At 47.5% G+C, this 14,313-nt stretch overlaps 1 protein-coding gene and 1 long non-coding RNA gene across 4 annotated transcripts in view; both read left to right on the forward strand.

Annotated features, from left to right (window-relative positions):
- Positions 1–1,368: 1,368 nt before the first annotated feature.
- Positions 1,369–2,632, forward strand: LOC144166978 (uncharacterized). The gene is made up of 3 exons (XR_013321801.1): positions 1,369–1,629; positions 1,696–1,771; positions 1,838–2,632. It is a non-coding gene; the product is annotated as an uncharacterized LOC144166978 (long non-coding RNA).
- Positions 2,633–5,425: 2,793 nt separating this feature from the next.
- The window catches only part of LOC144168709 (uncharacterized), a 191,867-nt gene continuing 182,979 nt past the window's right edge, over positions 5,426–14,313 (forward strand). For all 3 annotated transcript variants that reach the window (XM_077697655.1, XM_077697654.1, XM_077697653.1), the window contains exons 1-2: positions 5,426–5,664; positions 11,265–11,327. In XM_077697655.1, the coding sequence (XP_077553781.1) occupies positions 5,662–5,664; positions 11,265–11,327 (66 nt within the window). In that variant the 5' untranslated portion in view covers positions 5,426–5,661. The remainder of the gene's footprint in view (positions 5,665–11,264; positions 11,328–14,313) is intronic.

A 14,313-nucleotide genomic window follows, 5' to 3' on the forward strand; every position in this document is an offset into this window, starting at 1 on the left:
TACGACTGCTGCAGGCCTTCGCCATCAGCCACACGGCGTACGTAGGCGCCTTCCACAAGTGGACTGCCAGAGAAGAGGCGCGCATCGATGCGGCCATCCGGAAGGCATACACCGGAGCCCTGGGCCTCCTCAATGGCACGAAGACGTCGGCCTTGCTATCTCTGGGAGTTCATAATACGCTCTCGGAGATCAGCGAGGCCCAACGCACAGCCCAGCTAACGCGCCTAGGAGACACGGCTGCTGGGAGAAGAATATTAGAGCGAGTCGGCCTAAAGTCCCCGAGGGATGGCGACTACACCACGACACCAATAGACGAGCAAACATTGAGAAAGCTGATCATTTTCTCCGAGCACTGGTACGCAGCCTGCATGAGTACGGAACCAGTATGGAGCCCGCTGAGTAGGCAGGACTCTTGTCACCCAAATTTGATGCTTTGCATGATGCAACTCACGCGTCTGGGTGTTGTTTGTTTAGTTCTTGCGCGATGGAGTGGCGGGCCTCGTCCAGTCTTTAACGTCGGTGGAGATGAGGGTTACGGCCGCGTAATTTTGCAGCGTTTTTCAGCATCGTGAATAGCCTCGTTGGGTAAGCAGTCGAAGGCTTTGCGAATGTCCAAAAGGACGACAAAGGCCATGGTTTTTGGTAGCTTTCGCGTTTTCTAGTGCAGAGACAAGGTCAGCAATTGAATCCATGGCACTGCGCTGGCGGCAAAAACCCGTCTGCTGCTCAGGGTTCAAGTTGCAGATTCGCACATACTGGTAATTCGAGGAGTGCGAGCGCCATTGATTCGAGAATTTTGAGGCAGCGCTCGTGAGTGAAATAGGACGAAAAGAGGAGAAAAGTTTGGGAGATTTGTTCTTTTTTAGGACGGGAGAGACAAGTTGGAGGCCAAATTGAGCAGGGAGGGTGCCGGAAGACCAGTGGAAGTTGCAAAGTCAAAATGGCGCGAGCGCTGCCTCTCGACTACGTTTCCGATATCCTGGTATGTGATACCGCCAGCCCCGGGCGCACTTTTTCTTTTTGCATTTTGAATGGCCCACACGAGCTCGGCCGCCATGAAAGGAGCTTCAAAAGCCGTGCTCGGGGGGAAGGAGGGAGCCGGCGCGCGCTTGGCGTCAGATTCTTCGTTTTGGCCTGCGGCAGGGTTTGCGCGAGAAAGCTCGGCCGCGTTTTTTCCACTTGCTATGGAGTGGGCGAGGAGGGGGGGGGGGGGGGGGGGGTTGTATGCCGGGGTGTCGTAGAGGGCGCGAAGCAAGTGCCGTGCATTCGCCACAACCCCCCCCCCCCCCTTCCCCCCCGAGCGCAGCTTCTCCGTACTTGCTTGGCGTATCGTCTGACAAAAGCGGCGGCGGTGGAGGAGGAGGAGGACCGGAGGAAACCATCCTCTCCCTCTCCGACGGGGAGCTGGGTTCCCGTGGTTCCCGCGCTTTTCGGTCGCTCACTCGCTCTTTGCTCGCCTGTTGTGACCACAATTGTCTCGTACTGAACTGCTCGAAGGACTTCGCGTCTCAAGAGACGGGAAATCGACGGCTGTGTTCGGTTCCTGTCTTCGGCTGCACTACACGGTTCTCAGATCACCGATCGGCTTCACTTCAAGGACCCGGCCGTATACTTCTATCTCTGTTCAAGGTATTTCTTCTTTGCGATTGTGATGCTACTCGCGACTCTAAATTACTGCTTGGTATTTTCTTCCAGTTTTCCATCTGAGACTGCCAGTGAATACATCACAAAAACTTCATCCCAGCCCCTTGATCAACGTCTCCAGTAGCAGGTAAGAAACTATCATAATGTCAGCAATAAGCTGAAGCTAACCAAGATATACGACATTTTCTTGCAGGACAACTAGCGTTTTCTCCAGATTCTGCCATTCCAAGAAGGGTACCTAGCATTTCGTTCCTTTTCCCTTTCTTCAAATGTATATTCTGCCGCCGCTGCTGCGAAGTTTGCTGCCGCTCTTTCTGCTGAATAAACAAGATTTCTGGATCGAACACAAGATTTCAACTGGCGGCCCAACTTCTCAGAAGCAAATTTACAGAAGACGTGAACATGAATCCAAGCACGTGCCTTCTTTTGCGTAATATTTTAGCATGCAGTATAGTAGACTAAACCTTTGCTTTTCCGGCCTGCTTCTTAGGTATTCTGGCAGCTCCTATTTTCTCTGGTGTTCTGTTTAACTTCATGATAACTTTTATTTAAAATCTTTTGTGGGTTTATTACATTTAAAATTTATTCTTTGCTTAAGTTTTCACGGCTTCAAGTTGAATCACATTGTTTATTTGGCACTGTTTTTATTCAAAAGCCGAAATCTTTGCTGTGTTTTTTCTCTTGTCTCATTTTAGCTGCACAGTTAAGAAACGATTCATATATGCACGCCTGTTGATGGTGAGTTTGTATGTAAAGTATTTGACCCGCCCGGTTGATTGCAATTTTCTTTTAGCCTGTCACTCTTTCAATAGGCAGAATGGTGTAACCAGCTGTTTCAATAATAGCTATTTAACAAGCGTTTAACTTGTGCTGTTTTTATTTTTTTAATGTTTTCTAGGTCTTGAACTTCCAGCAAGGTTCATCTGGTGGATATTGAAATGATTTTGAAATAAATACCATTTTTCTTTGCAATAAAAATTGGGGATGGTTTCATGTCACTAATAATAATATATAAATAGTTATATAATAATAGTATAAGGTCCGTAGAATGCCTCCACATGGTATCAAATGGACATTATATATATATATATATGATGTTGTCCGGATATCTGTGAAATGTCCACAGAAAGTTTCCATGAATTTTAAGGACATCCTGTGGATATCCAGACGAAAGTATTTGTGGATGTCTATTCCGAGGCAATAGGGACATCGCCTGAATATCCTGTGGACATAACGTGGGCGTTCACGAATATCCTCTGCACATTGGATATCAGGGAAGTTGCATTGAATGGACATCCACAAGATGTTTTATGGTTTGCTGGGGCGCGCGAAAGGTGCAGTTTCCGTTAACTTTCCCAGCAACTTGTTGAGGAAGCAGACTCGGCGGCGATCTCCGACAAAGAGAAAGGCAGCGTCTGCGCACGAGCTAGGTGATTACAAAAGGACAGCACTTGCCCATGGAGCGTCAAGAGGACTAGTTGTCCAACCATGAGGCGCCTGTTCCCCTGCAGTGCACCTATTTTGCTCAGATAGTCCAGAATACTGCGGCAACAAGGGCGTCCGCAGAACTTTTTGCAAGGGGGGGCATCCAACAGCGAGGAGGGGGGGGGGTTACGGTTGGATAGCACCAAAAAGGCGTTATTTGTGGTTACAAAAATTACAAACAGCGAATTAGAACCAGACTTGGAGAATATACATTGGATTTTATTGCCGAACAAAGCAATAAAGTGAATAAAGAAAATGCGAAAAGTTACTCTCACTTTGTAAAAGAGTGTGATCAGTGTCGCTGCGGGAGCGTTCTCGACTCACGCCAATTGCACACAGCACAATACGTTCACATACACACAGCTGCACTCCGTCAATGTTCCTTAAATAGCAGCTGCAGACGCCTCGGGTTATTCTGGGCAAATCGCGAGATGACATCTGTGATGAAGTCTGTTGAAATGGCTCACACAATAAAGATACCACTGGCCTTCCTGACTTTCAATGCAGTACAGGCATACAATCGTTTTGAGGGGCTGATTTATAGGTTTTGTTTCGGGGCTTGGGTGGTGCCGACATTTCGCTATTTCGAAGGACATGGTGTACTAGGTGATAGGATGGCACGGGAGGTTGTTACACTCTCCCTACTAAGTGTAGCGATGACGATAGCTGCAAATTTGTCCGAAAACTGAAGTTCTTGTGGTAGGACTGCATAAATCCAAAGTTTAGAAAAAAAAAAAAAAAACAAGAAAAAAACGTCAAACCTTTCAGAATTGTTCGCTATCTTCAATAGCCAGCACAAGCAGTCTGTTTCACTGCCGTCATATGACCGGCAATGTTAGTCAGTGCCTGAGCACAAGGTCGCGGGTTCGATTCCCGGCCGCGGCGGCCGCTTTTCTGATGGAGGCGAAAAGCAAAAACGCCCGTGTGTACAAGATTTCGGCGCACGATAAAGATCCCCAGGTGGTCAAAATTAATCCGGAGCCCTCCACTACGGCGCGCCTCATCGCCCGCGTTGCGTCGGCGCGTTAAACGCTACTCAATCAATCAAATCAATCAGTTCGTCAGTGCCTAAAGTGCAATGTTGAGCGCAGTCCTGAAGGGCGTTCCATACGGATACGCAGGACCTGGTTGTGCTAATCATTTGAGTAGCGTGGATTGTTGGGCTAGTTGGTTCGCGTACATAATTGAAAAAACTTTGCGCTAAAGGACGAGACAACGGAGGGAACGTCGGTGTCGTTTTCTCCTCTCTTCCGTCCTTCAGGGCAAAGTTATTTTAATTATGGGCCAACCAAGCTGCGCAGCTTTTTTGTAGTGCATAAAAATATCCGAACCTCCAGGGAGGGGCAGTTACCCCCCTTGCCCCCCCTTCCGGACGCCCATGTGCGGCAATACGGCTCCCAGCCAACTGGAGAACGGTAGCACTCGAAAAAGAACCGAGGAAGCATCGGCAAATTATTTTTTACGTGGCCGGAATGAAAGCGGGGTCCTACAAAGAGCGTTGTTGTGAGGGACGATATTACCTATGTTGTCCACGAAACAGAAAGCTGCTACAACAGTCGTGTGAGGAAATATAATTCGTGATGCAATAAATTTGCGCAATTGGCATGACAAAATAATTCGTGTCCACGCTTGACAGCCACTGCTACGTTCATTTAAAACGCTGTCGTTCTTGATATTTTAGCCACCGCTTCAAATCCCTTGCATAATACCGTCCGTTTCAAATAGATCTCGAACTGCAACAGCCGCAACAAAATGATGAAACGTCCGCGAACAGTTATTTCTTTTGCAGTACGCAGCCAGAAGTGGCGAGGACCGGAGATGCCGAGCGGAACGCTCCCCGCTAGCAGACGACGCTCGCTTTCCTAGCGCATTGATTGCCTTGATTGATTGATTGTTGGGTTTCACGCGCCGACGCAACGCAGGCGATGAGGCGCGCCGTAGTGGAGGGCTCCGGATTAATTTTGACCGCCTGGGGATCTTTAACGTGCGCCGAAATCTCGTGCACACGGGCGTTTTTGCTTTTCGCCTCCATCCTCCATACTTTCCATATACTTTCCCAGCGCAACTCGCAACCGCAGCGCCGCGGTGGCGAGAGTCGTGGCCGGCCGCCTTCTTTCCATGGCCGCGGCGGGGAGATACGGAACTGAAAAAGTATCTATAAACTCTATGGTTGGCTTTACTCAACGTTTTTAGCTGTTTTTAGCTAATCTAAAAACGTTGGCTTTACCCATAGATTTTCTCAATAAGAGAAACTCTATGGCTTACCCACCTAGATTTTTACCTCCGGCAAGATGGCGGTGCCCTTCTTCACTTGTTGATTGCCCCTCTTCTACGTCACGTTGTCGTTGCTCGCAGTCTATGGTTTGTACTGATTGAACAGTTAAAAGTTGAATACGGGCGCCGACGCTCCTGCAACCGCTGCAACTGTTATAATATTTCGTGGTGCATCAGCTCTGTGTCAGGCTCTTTCTGGGCAGTGGCAAGTCGTGTGCAGTGTTTGTGAAGAGCCCGTGTGCGCCGTGAAGCTATGCCATGGTAAGGGGAGCCCGAACCACCCTGCGCGACGGCGCTCAGCGTCGTCTGTGTCACACGGCAAGCTGCACCGCTAATTTTGCCATATTGCGCGGAAGTGACCCAACCTGCCGTGCTCCTTTGGTTTCCCGTGATTCTAGAAAGCACTGGAGGGCCACACAGCCGCTGCCGTTCTTTTAAACTGCAACAGCGGCTAATCGGGAACGCGCAACAGGTGCCTCACGCGCTGTCAACTGCATTGCGTGCGTGTGGCGTTACATCGGCGGATTATGGTGGCGTTCTTGTACACCAGAGCGGATTGTGTGGCTGCCTCAAATGGTTATCGCTGGGTAAAGCAGGCGTGGTTGCAGTGCACGAGTGCTAAAATGGACTGTCCGGATGTTTAGGCGCGGTCAGATGTAAATTAATTTGCAGCCGTTCACTGTGGTTTGTCTCACAGCTTGAATGACATGCATCTGTGAACGTCACCTCTTGTAATCGGAATCACTATTGTCCTGTTTACCGTTTCAACATATTCTCGGATTTTGGGAGGGCATTCCGGGCCGCTTCAAAGTTTAGGTAAGATATTAACTGTAGGAATTTGGCGCAAGAGATATGGAAGATAGTACTAAAGGGGCCATGCAGATAAAATGCAGTAGACTCTCGATAAACGGAACTTCAAGGTACCGGAAAAATTAGTTCCGTTTAACAGGAGTTCCGTTTACTGAGAGAGATGTTCTAAGGTGCAAATTTATGTGCGTACACACTTCTAAGGGCATTTCATGGAACTCTAACCACTGGAAAGTGGCTGTAGCTGATATTTTTCAGAAAGCAAGAAAACTACAAGAAGCGTAGGCACAGCATTCCCAAAGTTGATTTGGCAACAATGAGTCGCTGTGCACTACAAAATGCGTCAATTATTTTGTTTGAGTCCTTGCAACTGCATCTTCACGGAGGCTAGAGGCCTCAACTTCGCGAGTGCTTACGAGCCACCAAATTTAGAAGACGGCAACGGGGTAATGAAGGACGAATAGCACAACGATGGCACGAAAGAGGCGACAGGAAGTGAGCCCTGTAGCCTCGGTGTCTAGAATCGAGACCGAACGACTGGAACATGAACTGCGATGTTGCATTCGTTGCGCTAACACGGCTAACCACTTACGAGACGAGGCTTACGAGGCCAACAAGGCTAAAAAAAGCATGGAGGAAGAAAAAAAAAAAATAACAAGAACGAAACAGCCGGAACCGTAAAAAGCTGATTCTCATGCCAGTGGATTTCACAAGAAGTTCCACTTCTGGTTCCGTTTACACGGTGATGCGGAAGTTTTAGTTCCGATGACTGAAAGTTTTTTTTACGTTATCTGAATACAAAACCAATCAACTAACAGGCTACTGTTCCGTTTAAGCGGCAATTCCGTTTAAGCGATTTCCGTTTATCGAGATTCTACTGTGCATGATTATAAAAGGGGAACAGCGCAAACTCAGACAAAACACAAGAAGAAGGTGACAAACAGCGCTCGTGTTTGTCACCTCCTTCTTCTTGTGTCTTGTCTGAGTTTGCGCTGTTCCCCTTTTATAATCATGTACCAACTCGCCCAAGCCTTAACCCTTGTACATGTTTGTTTTACCCGAAAAATTTGGTGTTTTATAGTGCCCCCAGCGCTTGTCCGGCAGCTAACAATTCTTGCACTGACGTCAGCGTAGCCGCCATGTTTGTGATCCACCAGGATGGCTTAGGCAGCACACTTATCCTAAAAAAAGCTGGAAGTCGGTCATAAGAAAGGGTTGTGATGATGCCATGTGCGGGCTAAGGAATTAATCAGTTTAAGTTGAAACTGGGATTGTCCCGCCAAATTGTGTGTTTCATGATGTTTGTGATGACGTAACAAGGACAGGTATTCAACTGACCGTTAGTATGCCGTCTTGTCTGCAGCAGACTGGGAATGTCTTGTTACCATCAGCTCTCCTAGCTGGCGCCACCATACTATGCAGCACCGCTGCCCGCCCTCGCTTTGTTTCTGACTATGTTTGCACCTGCCTTGTCTTTGTTAAGGCCGGTAGTACTTGTTTCACGAAACATGGGTATGCCCGACAAACAGGGCCACGTAAGACAATGTCGCTTACGCTAACCAGCCACTGGCGTGTGAGACAACCCCAAAGCGCCGGACTGCTGTATAGCTATAACAAGCATAGTGCGCGGAGTACCAACAGCAGTGCGCACTGGTACCTCTTTGTTTACTTGCACTTTTGTAATCACAGTTGTTTACCCCACCATTCTTAAGGCTATAAAATAAATATCCATTACATTTAATGGAAAATAGCTCGTTCTGCAAGCTTATAGGGCCTGCCTAACTTGCACTTGCTTTTGCCGGCCTCAGCTGCCAATAATAGGTCATACGTTCTAGTGTGGCAAATGAGCTATTGGGTCGCATGGCCATTCCCTTTTTTCCTAATTATATAGCTTATTTGAGTGAAGTTTACATTAAAATTGGTGTCAGTATGATTGTAATGAGTCAATCTTTGGAATCAACCAAACTTGCGTTTTGTCTGCATGGCTCCTTTAAAAAAGCTTGCTGTTCACGATTCCTAGAAAGAAAAAAAAGCGAAATAGACACAAAACATACGAATGCTCACTCTCAACTTTGTTTATTTGAAGAAGACACATCGAACAGCCTAGCAGTCTGTAAAAGGCCCATAAATGCCACCTCATTTCAATGCACACACAGCGGCAGGTCGCATACAAAATTATCACCTTCCTTTTCAATAAGATGTGCCTGTATGATTGTGCATGAGGTCTGGTCTCGGCTTCTAGCCACAATCTTTATCTCTTGAAAGGCTGGCTAGTGTCCGTACGTATTACAAGGTGCAGGCAAGTGGGCCATATTGCTATTTTTCGTGACAGGTTGCACGGTCGTTGAGGCGTCTTCCGGTTTGGCCTTACCACAGTATACTGTACTGCTGCTGACTGTGCAGTTGGAGTGGTTCTGCTGACATGCAGTACGGCATATGCTGGCCGTACTAAAAGATGTCTCGACAACCGTGCAACCTGTCACGAAAAATAGCAATACGGCCCACTTGCCTGCACCTTGTAGTACCTGTGGTATCATGGATTGAAGGCAGGTCAGTTGGTGCGTAACTGAGTTACCAAACAGCGCTGGAAACAGAAAGGACACACAGACACTGTGCTTGCAGAAAGGACACAGCGCTGTGTCTGTGCACCATGTATGTAGTGTCGTTTCCCGCGTTGTTTTGTAAGTCAGACCTGTGGTATGTTGTGTTGGTAAAACGGTTGGCATTCAACGTTTTATCATACGCACTCAGGCGCTGTGCATTCCGTTGGGGTCTCCCTTGACAATATGTCTCACATTAGCATGTGGTGCACCTTGCAGTAAGAACTTGCACCATTCTGGCGAACATGGGAAGAGCAGGACTGGAGCTTTTGTCCTCTGCCTGCTTGGTGGCTGTGTTCCAGCGTACTGTTTTCGTGATGTACACTGAAAGGACCACCTTGAGAGCTTTTTTTCGGCACCAAGAATGGGTTTTGCCGTAAAAGTGCTGGGGCAGAGCTGAATTGTGGCTACACAAGCCTGCCACTGACAATGACGGTCCGGTGGCAGGGTGTAGTGAGCAGCACAACACTTGAAAGGCATGGTCGCTTGCTCTTGGCGCTCTGGGTTTGAAGTGTTAAAGGAGCCATGAAGAGAAAACAAAAGTTTGTTTTATTCGAAAGATTAGGTGTTTCATAGTACCCCAAGCGCTTTCCCGGAAGCAAATGATGCTTTATTCACTGATAAATAAGGCAATTTAAGCCAAAATTTTAAATCTCCCGCTAAAATTGAACATTCCGTGACGTGTACAATGGCGTCATAGAGCCGGTCCATGAAACAGATACTTAGTATGTCGACTCCATATAGCACCCACACGCGGGAGTCGATCGAGACGGCGGCCATTTTAAAAATACTAGTAAAACCTAGTGCACCCGCAGCCCTAGTCATGGAATCGCCTGATCCGGAGAACAAAACTCTCGCCGAGGAGCTCGGGCTTGCATTTAACAACCTCACACCACAAAAACGCTCAATGCTTCTAAGTGCACGAGCGGCAAGAGTTGTGGGATACGCGGTGGACGGGAAAGCGACCATTCCGCGATAGCCACAACAGACGAACGCCCAGCCGTCGGCACCGCGGCCTCGTCAGCCCCGTCGCGACGGACGAATATAGACTGGTACGTATGTGCCGTATTTTGATTACGGTTAATAATAGTTCAATTTCAGTAGCAGTATCACTTATGCCAGTTGGCCGGTGTCGTGTATGGAAAGCCGTTCGCGCGAGCTCTCTGCTTCGACCAGAAAGATACGAGCGTCAATGCGCGGTGTTTACGGCATTTTTTTCCCCAAGGTCAGAGCGATTTGACGAAGTCGGCAACGAGCGCCAGCATGTTCCAGGAGTGAGCTAACGTAAGGGTCCCTGCCGTAACTGAACAAACTGAAGTTTTCAGTGGTTGTAAACTGGAAACGAGCTCGTAACGACAGCAGCAAACCAACACCATTCGAAACTTACGCGACGACTGGCACTATCTCGTCGCTTCTTGCTGTTCCTTACTCCCCTCGTTTCTATTTTTACCTTTGCTGGTTGGCGATATGACGGCAAACCTCCTGTGAAGGGATTACGATATGAAGCAAGGTCGCGGCTGTGCGTGCTGGAACGGTTCGTTGGCCCCGAAGAGCCTCGAACCCGAAAATTCGTCTGCGCGACGGCGAGATGTCGAGCTCGGCCGGCGCGCTAGTTTCGTACGCATTGGCGCACACGTTTGCGAGTTCGTTCGGACCTTCAACCGTTTACTCCACCGTTCTTTGTCATAAAAAGAATGTGCAGTATGTTTCACGGGCATTTAGCTCGCTATGCAAGCTGTAAGCCCTGCCTAACATGCGTTTGCTTTTGCCGGCCTCCGCCAATCGCAGAGCTTAGCCCATGTGACGGCATAGGTTCTGTTGCGGGAAATGAGCTGGTGGGTCGCATGACCATTCCCGTTTTTCCTAATTATGTAGCTTATTTGAGCGAAGTTTGCGTTATAAGTGGTGTCGTTATGGTTCTAACGAGGCAATCTTTCGAATGAACCAAACTTGTGTTTTCTCTTCATGGCTCCTTTAAGAAACCACGTGCACTAACAATAATTTCACAGACTGCTGTACATTTTTGAAATTGAGAATTTTTTGCCTTGGTTCTCTTGTTGAAAAGTTGATTTTGTTACCTTAACTAATTTACTAGGCAAAATATAAGATAGGGTGAGATGAAATATGCTTCCCGGGATAATTGTTTAGTTCTTTATTGCTCTAACCATTCCCAATTTTGAGACTTGATGCAAGTTATATAAAAAAACTTCTAGGTGGGGAAATGTGTGCAGTTACACCAAAACGATGACTGCCACACAACGGCAGCTGGAAGAAGGTAAGCCAACAGATGTGTGGGCCAAAGGGCTGAGGTGCAGCAGCGATGGCAGAGGGGTATCAGCACGAGGGTGTGGCACTGGGAGTGGCGGGCTTAGTGTTCGGGTGAAGGTGCCTGCCACCAGCCTGCCTGCGGCCGACCCGTAAGCGTGGCCTTGAGGAGTTCCCCTCTGCGTGCAGGGCCCGGGGCCTGGGCGCAGCAGCGACAGCGAGGAGCACTACAGCTCGGCTGAAGAGGACACGGTGCGTCTGCGTCCTTGCCTCTGGCATGCTTGGTCAGCTTGCTGCCTGCCCCTGTTCTACTCGGTGGGCTCCTTCTGTGCTCTGCACTTGCTGGCTACGCAGTGAATGTGCACGATTGCAGGGATAGAAAACAGGGAAGCGGGCAAAACACTGGCACGTGGGTGAGTGGGAAAAGCATCACTGCCTGTGGCATTCCTGTGGGGCAGCCACTCCACTGTGGCATTGTGCTGCCACGAGTCCATAGCGGGCACACCGAGTCTCTCTGTTGGCAGTGTTAGAGGCAAAGGATGGAGTCATAGCAGACTGTAAGGAGGCACTCGTAAATTGCGATTGCTCTCACCGCTTGTTGCAACCTTACGGGACACTAAAAGGACAGTAGTCGTGGCATTCTGACAAGGCAAGGTTTCTTTCCACGTATCTTGTTCTCGCTTAAGTCATCACTGCAATTTTTGCCACACTTTTTCATGTGCTCCCCTATCACTCGTGAGTCGTGCCTCTTGAATGATGATGCATCCAGATCCTTTGCCTTGTCTGCACTGTCGCCTAATTGCCCAGCTGTGTCTTGTCACTGACCCACACGGGTGTGTTCATGGCCACACATTTGCTTTGTGCCTGCCCTGTCCAGTTGCACAGTTCCAGTGCATAGGTGCTTACGGAAGTGAAATTCTTGCAAGCAGCTTCTAGTCGCGTGTCTGTGATGTAACCAAAGGGGCACTGCCCCTTTGTAGTGCATGTCACACTGGCTTCCAATGTCTACAGGAGACCAGCAAAGCTAACGTGAGATAGGCAAAAGAAAGACAAATTCTAGTAATTCATTTCGAGGCAATAAGGATGGGAGGCAACTTTTCGGAGCACAAGATTGCAGAATGAGAGAAGCAGACAAGTCTGTGCTTGTCTGTATTCATATTTTGGAGAAGAAAAGTACATCAAAACTACAATGTAAGAGTATAAAGATAAAAAAAAAACAACACAGACACCTAGTACAACCGGTGTGTGTGTGTTAACGAGGGCGTCGCTGAGGTAGGGCAAGTGAGTCTCCTTGAGCCCTTTATTTCACACTCTTCTCATCATGTGTAAGGTCTGCTCACACGGCTGTGCTTCACAGCTTGCTGTACTCCACTGTCACTTTGCGTGTGGAGACCCAGAATTTTTATGAAGGGCTCGCGTTGTATGTTTTGGTTTCCGCGGGTGTTTTGTATGGTTGGGGGGCTTTCATTGGAGATTGTGCAGTACCAACTGTTTATTTATTTATTTATTCACATACCTACATTTCGCCCAGGGGGGTAAGAACACATTTTCACACACGAAATGCGCCAACAAAGTGAAAGGTATAAAGAATAACAAGGAACAGGGAAACAAATAATAGACAGTAGGGGGGTAAAAACCTATTTTCATACACGAAATGCGCCAACAAAATGAAAGATACAAAGAATAACAAGGAACAGGGCGACAAATAACAGACAAAAATTAACAAATGACAGCATGAAGAGTAGCATAAAAAGTAACACTGCCCAGCATTCAAAGTAACACAAGTATGCAGAAACGTATGCATTAGCTAACGTATAAAAGAAAACAAGTATGCAAAAACAGAAATGCACGCTAGGAAGTATAGCGTTCAAATTTTAGCATTCAAGATGACTGCGTAAAGCCACCAGGAATTCATTGTCGCTTGCAACTAGGATGATGTCCTGGGGAAGCTGGTTCCAGGATTTTATAGTGCGGGGGAAAAATGAGTGCATAAAAGCAGTTGTACGAGCGGGTATTTTTCTTATCTTGAGCGTGTGGTCAAGCCGATGGGAGACATGTGAGCAGCACCAGGTAAGCATCTTTGTTCAGCGGTGTTCGGTTTGAGTATACGTCTCTTAGAGAAGCCATACAAAAAAAGGTCTGACGCGATGCAAGCGCAGGCCAGCCAAGAGAATCTTTTATCCGAGTAATGCTGCTTGGAAATGCATAACTCTGCTTAACAAAACGAACAGCGCGGTTCTGTATGGCCTCGAGACTATCTATCAGATTTTACGTGAAGGGGTCCCAAACCGTACAACCGTATTCGAGAATAGGACGGATATTTGTGCTATATAGAAGTTCCCTTACAGCCTGCGGAGCCTGCTTAAAATTTCTCCTAATGAAGTTAATTAAGCGTGCGGGCTGCCTTTGTGGTTATTGATTCTATGTGTTGATTCCATGTTAGGTCGCAAGAAAATGTGACTCCTAAATATTTAGCGTGGGTTACCTGAGGGATAGCTTCGTTAAGCAGATTATATTTTAAACATTCACTGTGCCGCTACTTTTCTTTGTGTACCGCTATCATTCCTGTTTTTTGTCAGTTTCTTATTTTTTGTTTCTGTTTTTTCACACTTGTTTGACTGTTTTCAGAAATATGTACCAATTTACCATGCTTTTTTTATGTAATTAATCTCTGCCCACCTGCTTGGTCTTCGGACTGCAGTATATCTTAAATAAATAAAATAAATAAAATAAACAACTCTCTTTGGGGCTCCTCCAGAACGGATGCCCGAGGTCGCCTGATAGAGAAATTTCTTACATCTTCAGGAGCATGCTTTTTCAACAAAAAGCAGCCTACATACCATAACTTAGGACATAATACATACTCACATCTCGACATGGCTATTGGTTCTACAATTCTCTTTCCATGTGTTGAGTGGGGCGTGGGCACTGGCCCATATGGTAGTGACCATTTCCCCACTTCCCTAACATATATAGGTAAAGGCCCATGCAGTCCATCTTCCCATAACAGGTTTAATGAATCAAAAGCAAACTGGAGTATATTCACAGAAACATCTAAACTACACCACACAACCATAGAACACCTACACGTGGAGGAAGCATCCCAACTCATCACGGCGCACATCCACGACGCATCCGAAAAGTCCATTCCCCACGCCTCCAGCGCTCCGCGCAACCAAAGGAGGCCGTGGTGGAATGAGGACTGTAGGCAGGCACAAGAGGCCCAGAACAAGGCGTG

The sequence above is a fragment of the Haemaphysalis longicornis genome, unplaced genomic scaffold, assembly GCF_048455015.1.
Source record: "Haemaphysalis longicornis isolate Haplotype H1 unplaced genomic scaffold, Haemaphysalis longicornis Haplotype H1 scaffold_2, whole genome shotgun sequence".
In the NCBI taxonomy this organism is placed as follows: domain Eukaryota; kingdom Metazoa; phylum Arthropoda; class Arachnida; order Ixodida; family Ixodidae; genus Haemaphysalis; species Haemaphysalis longicornis.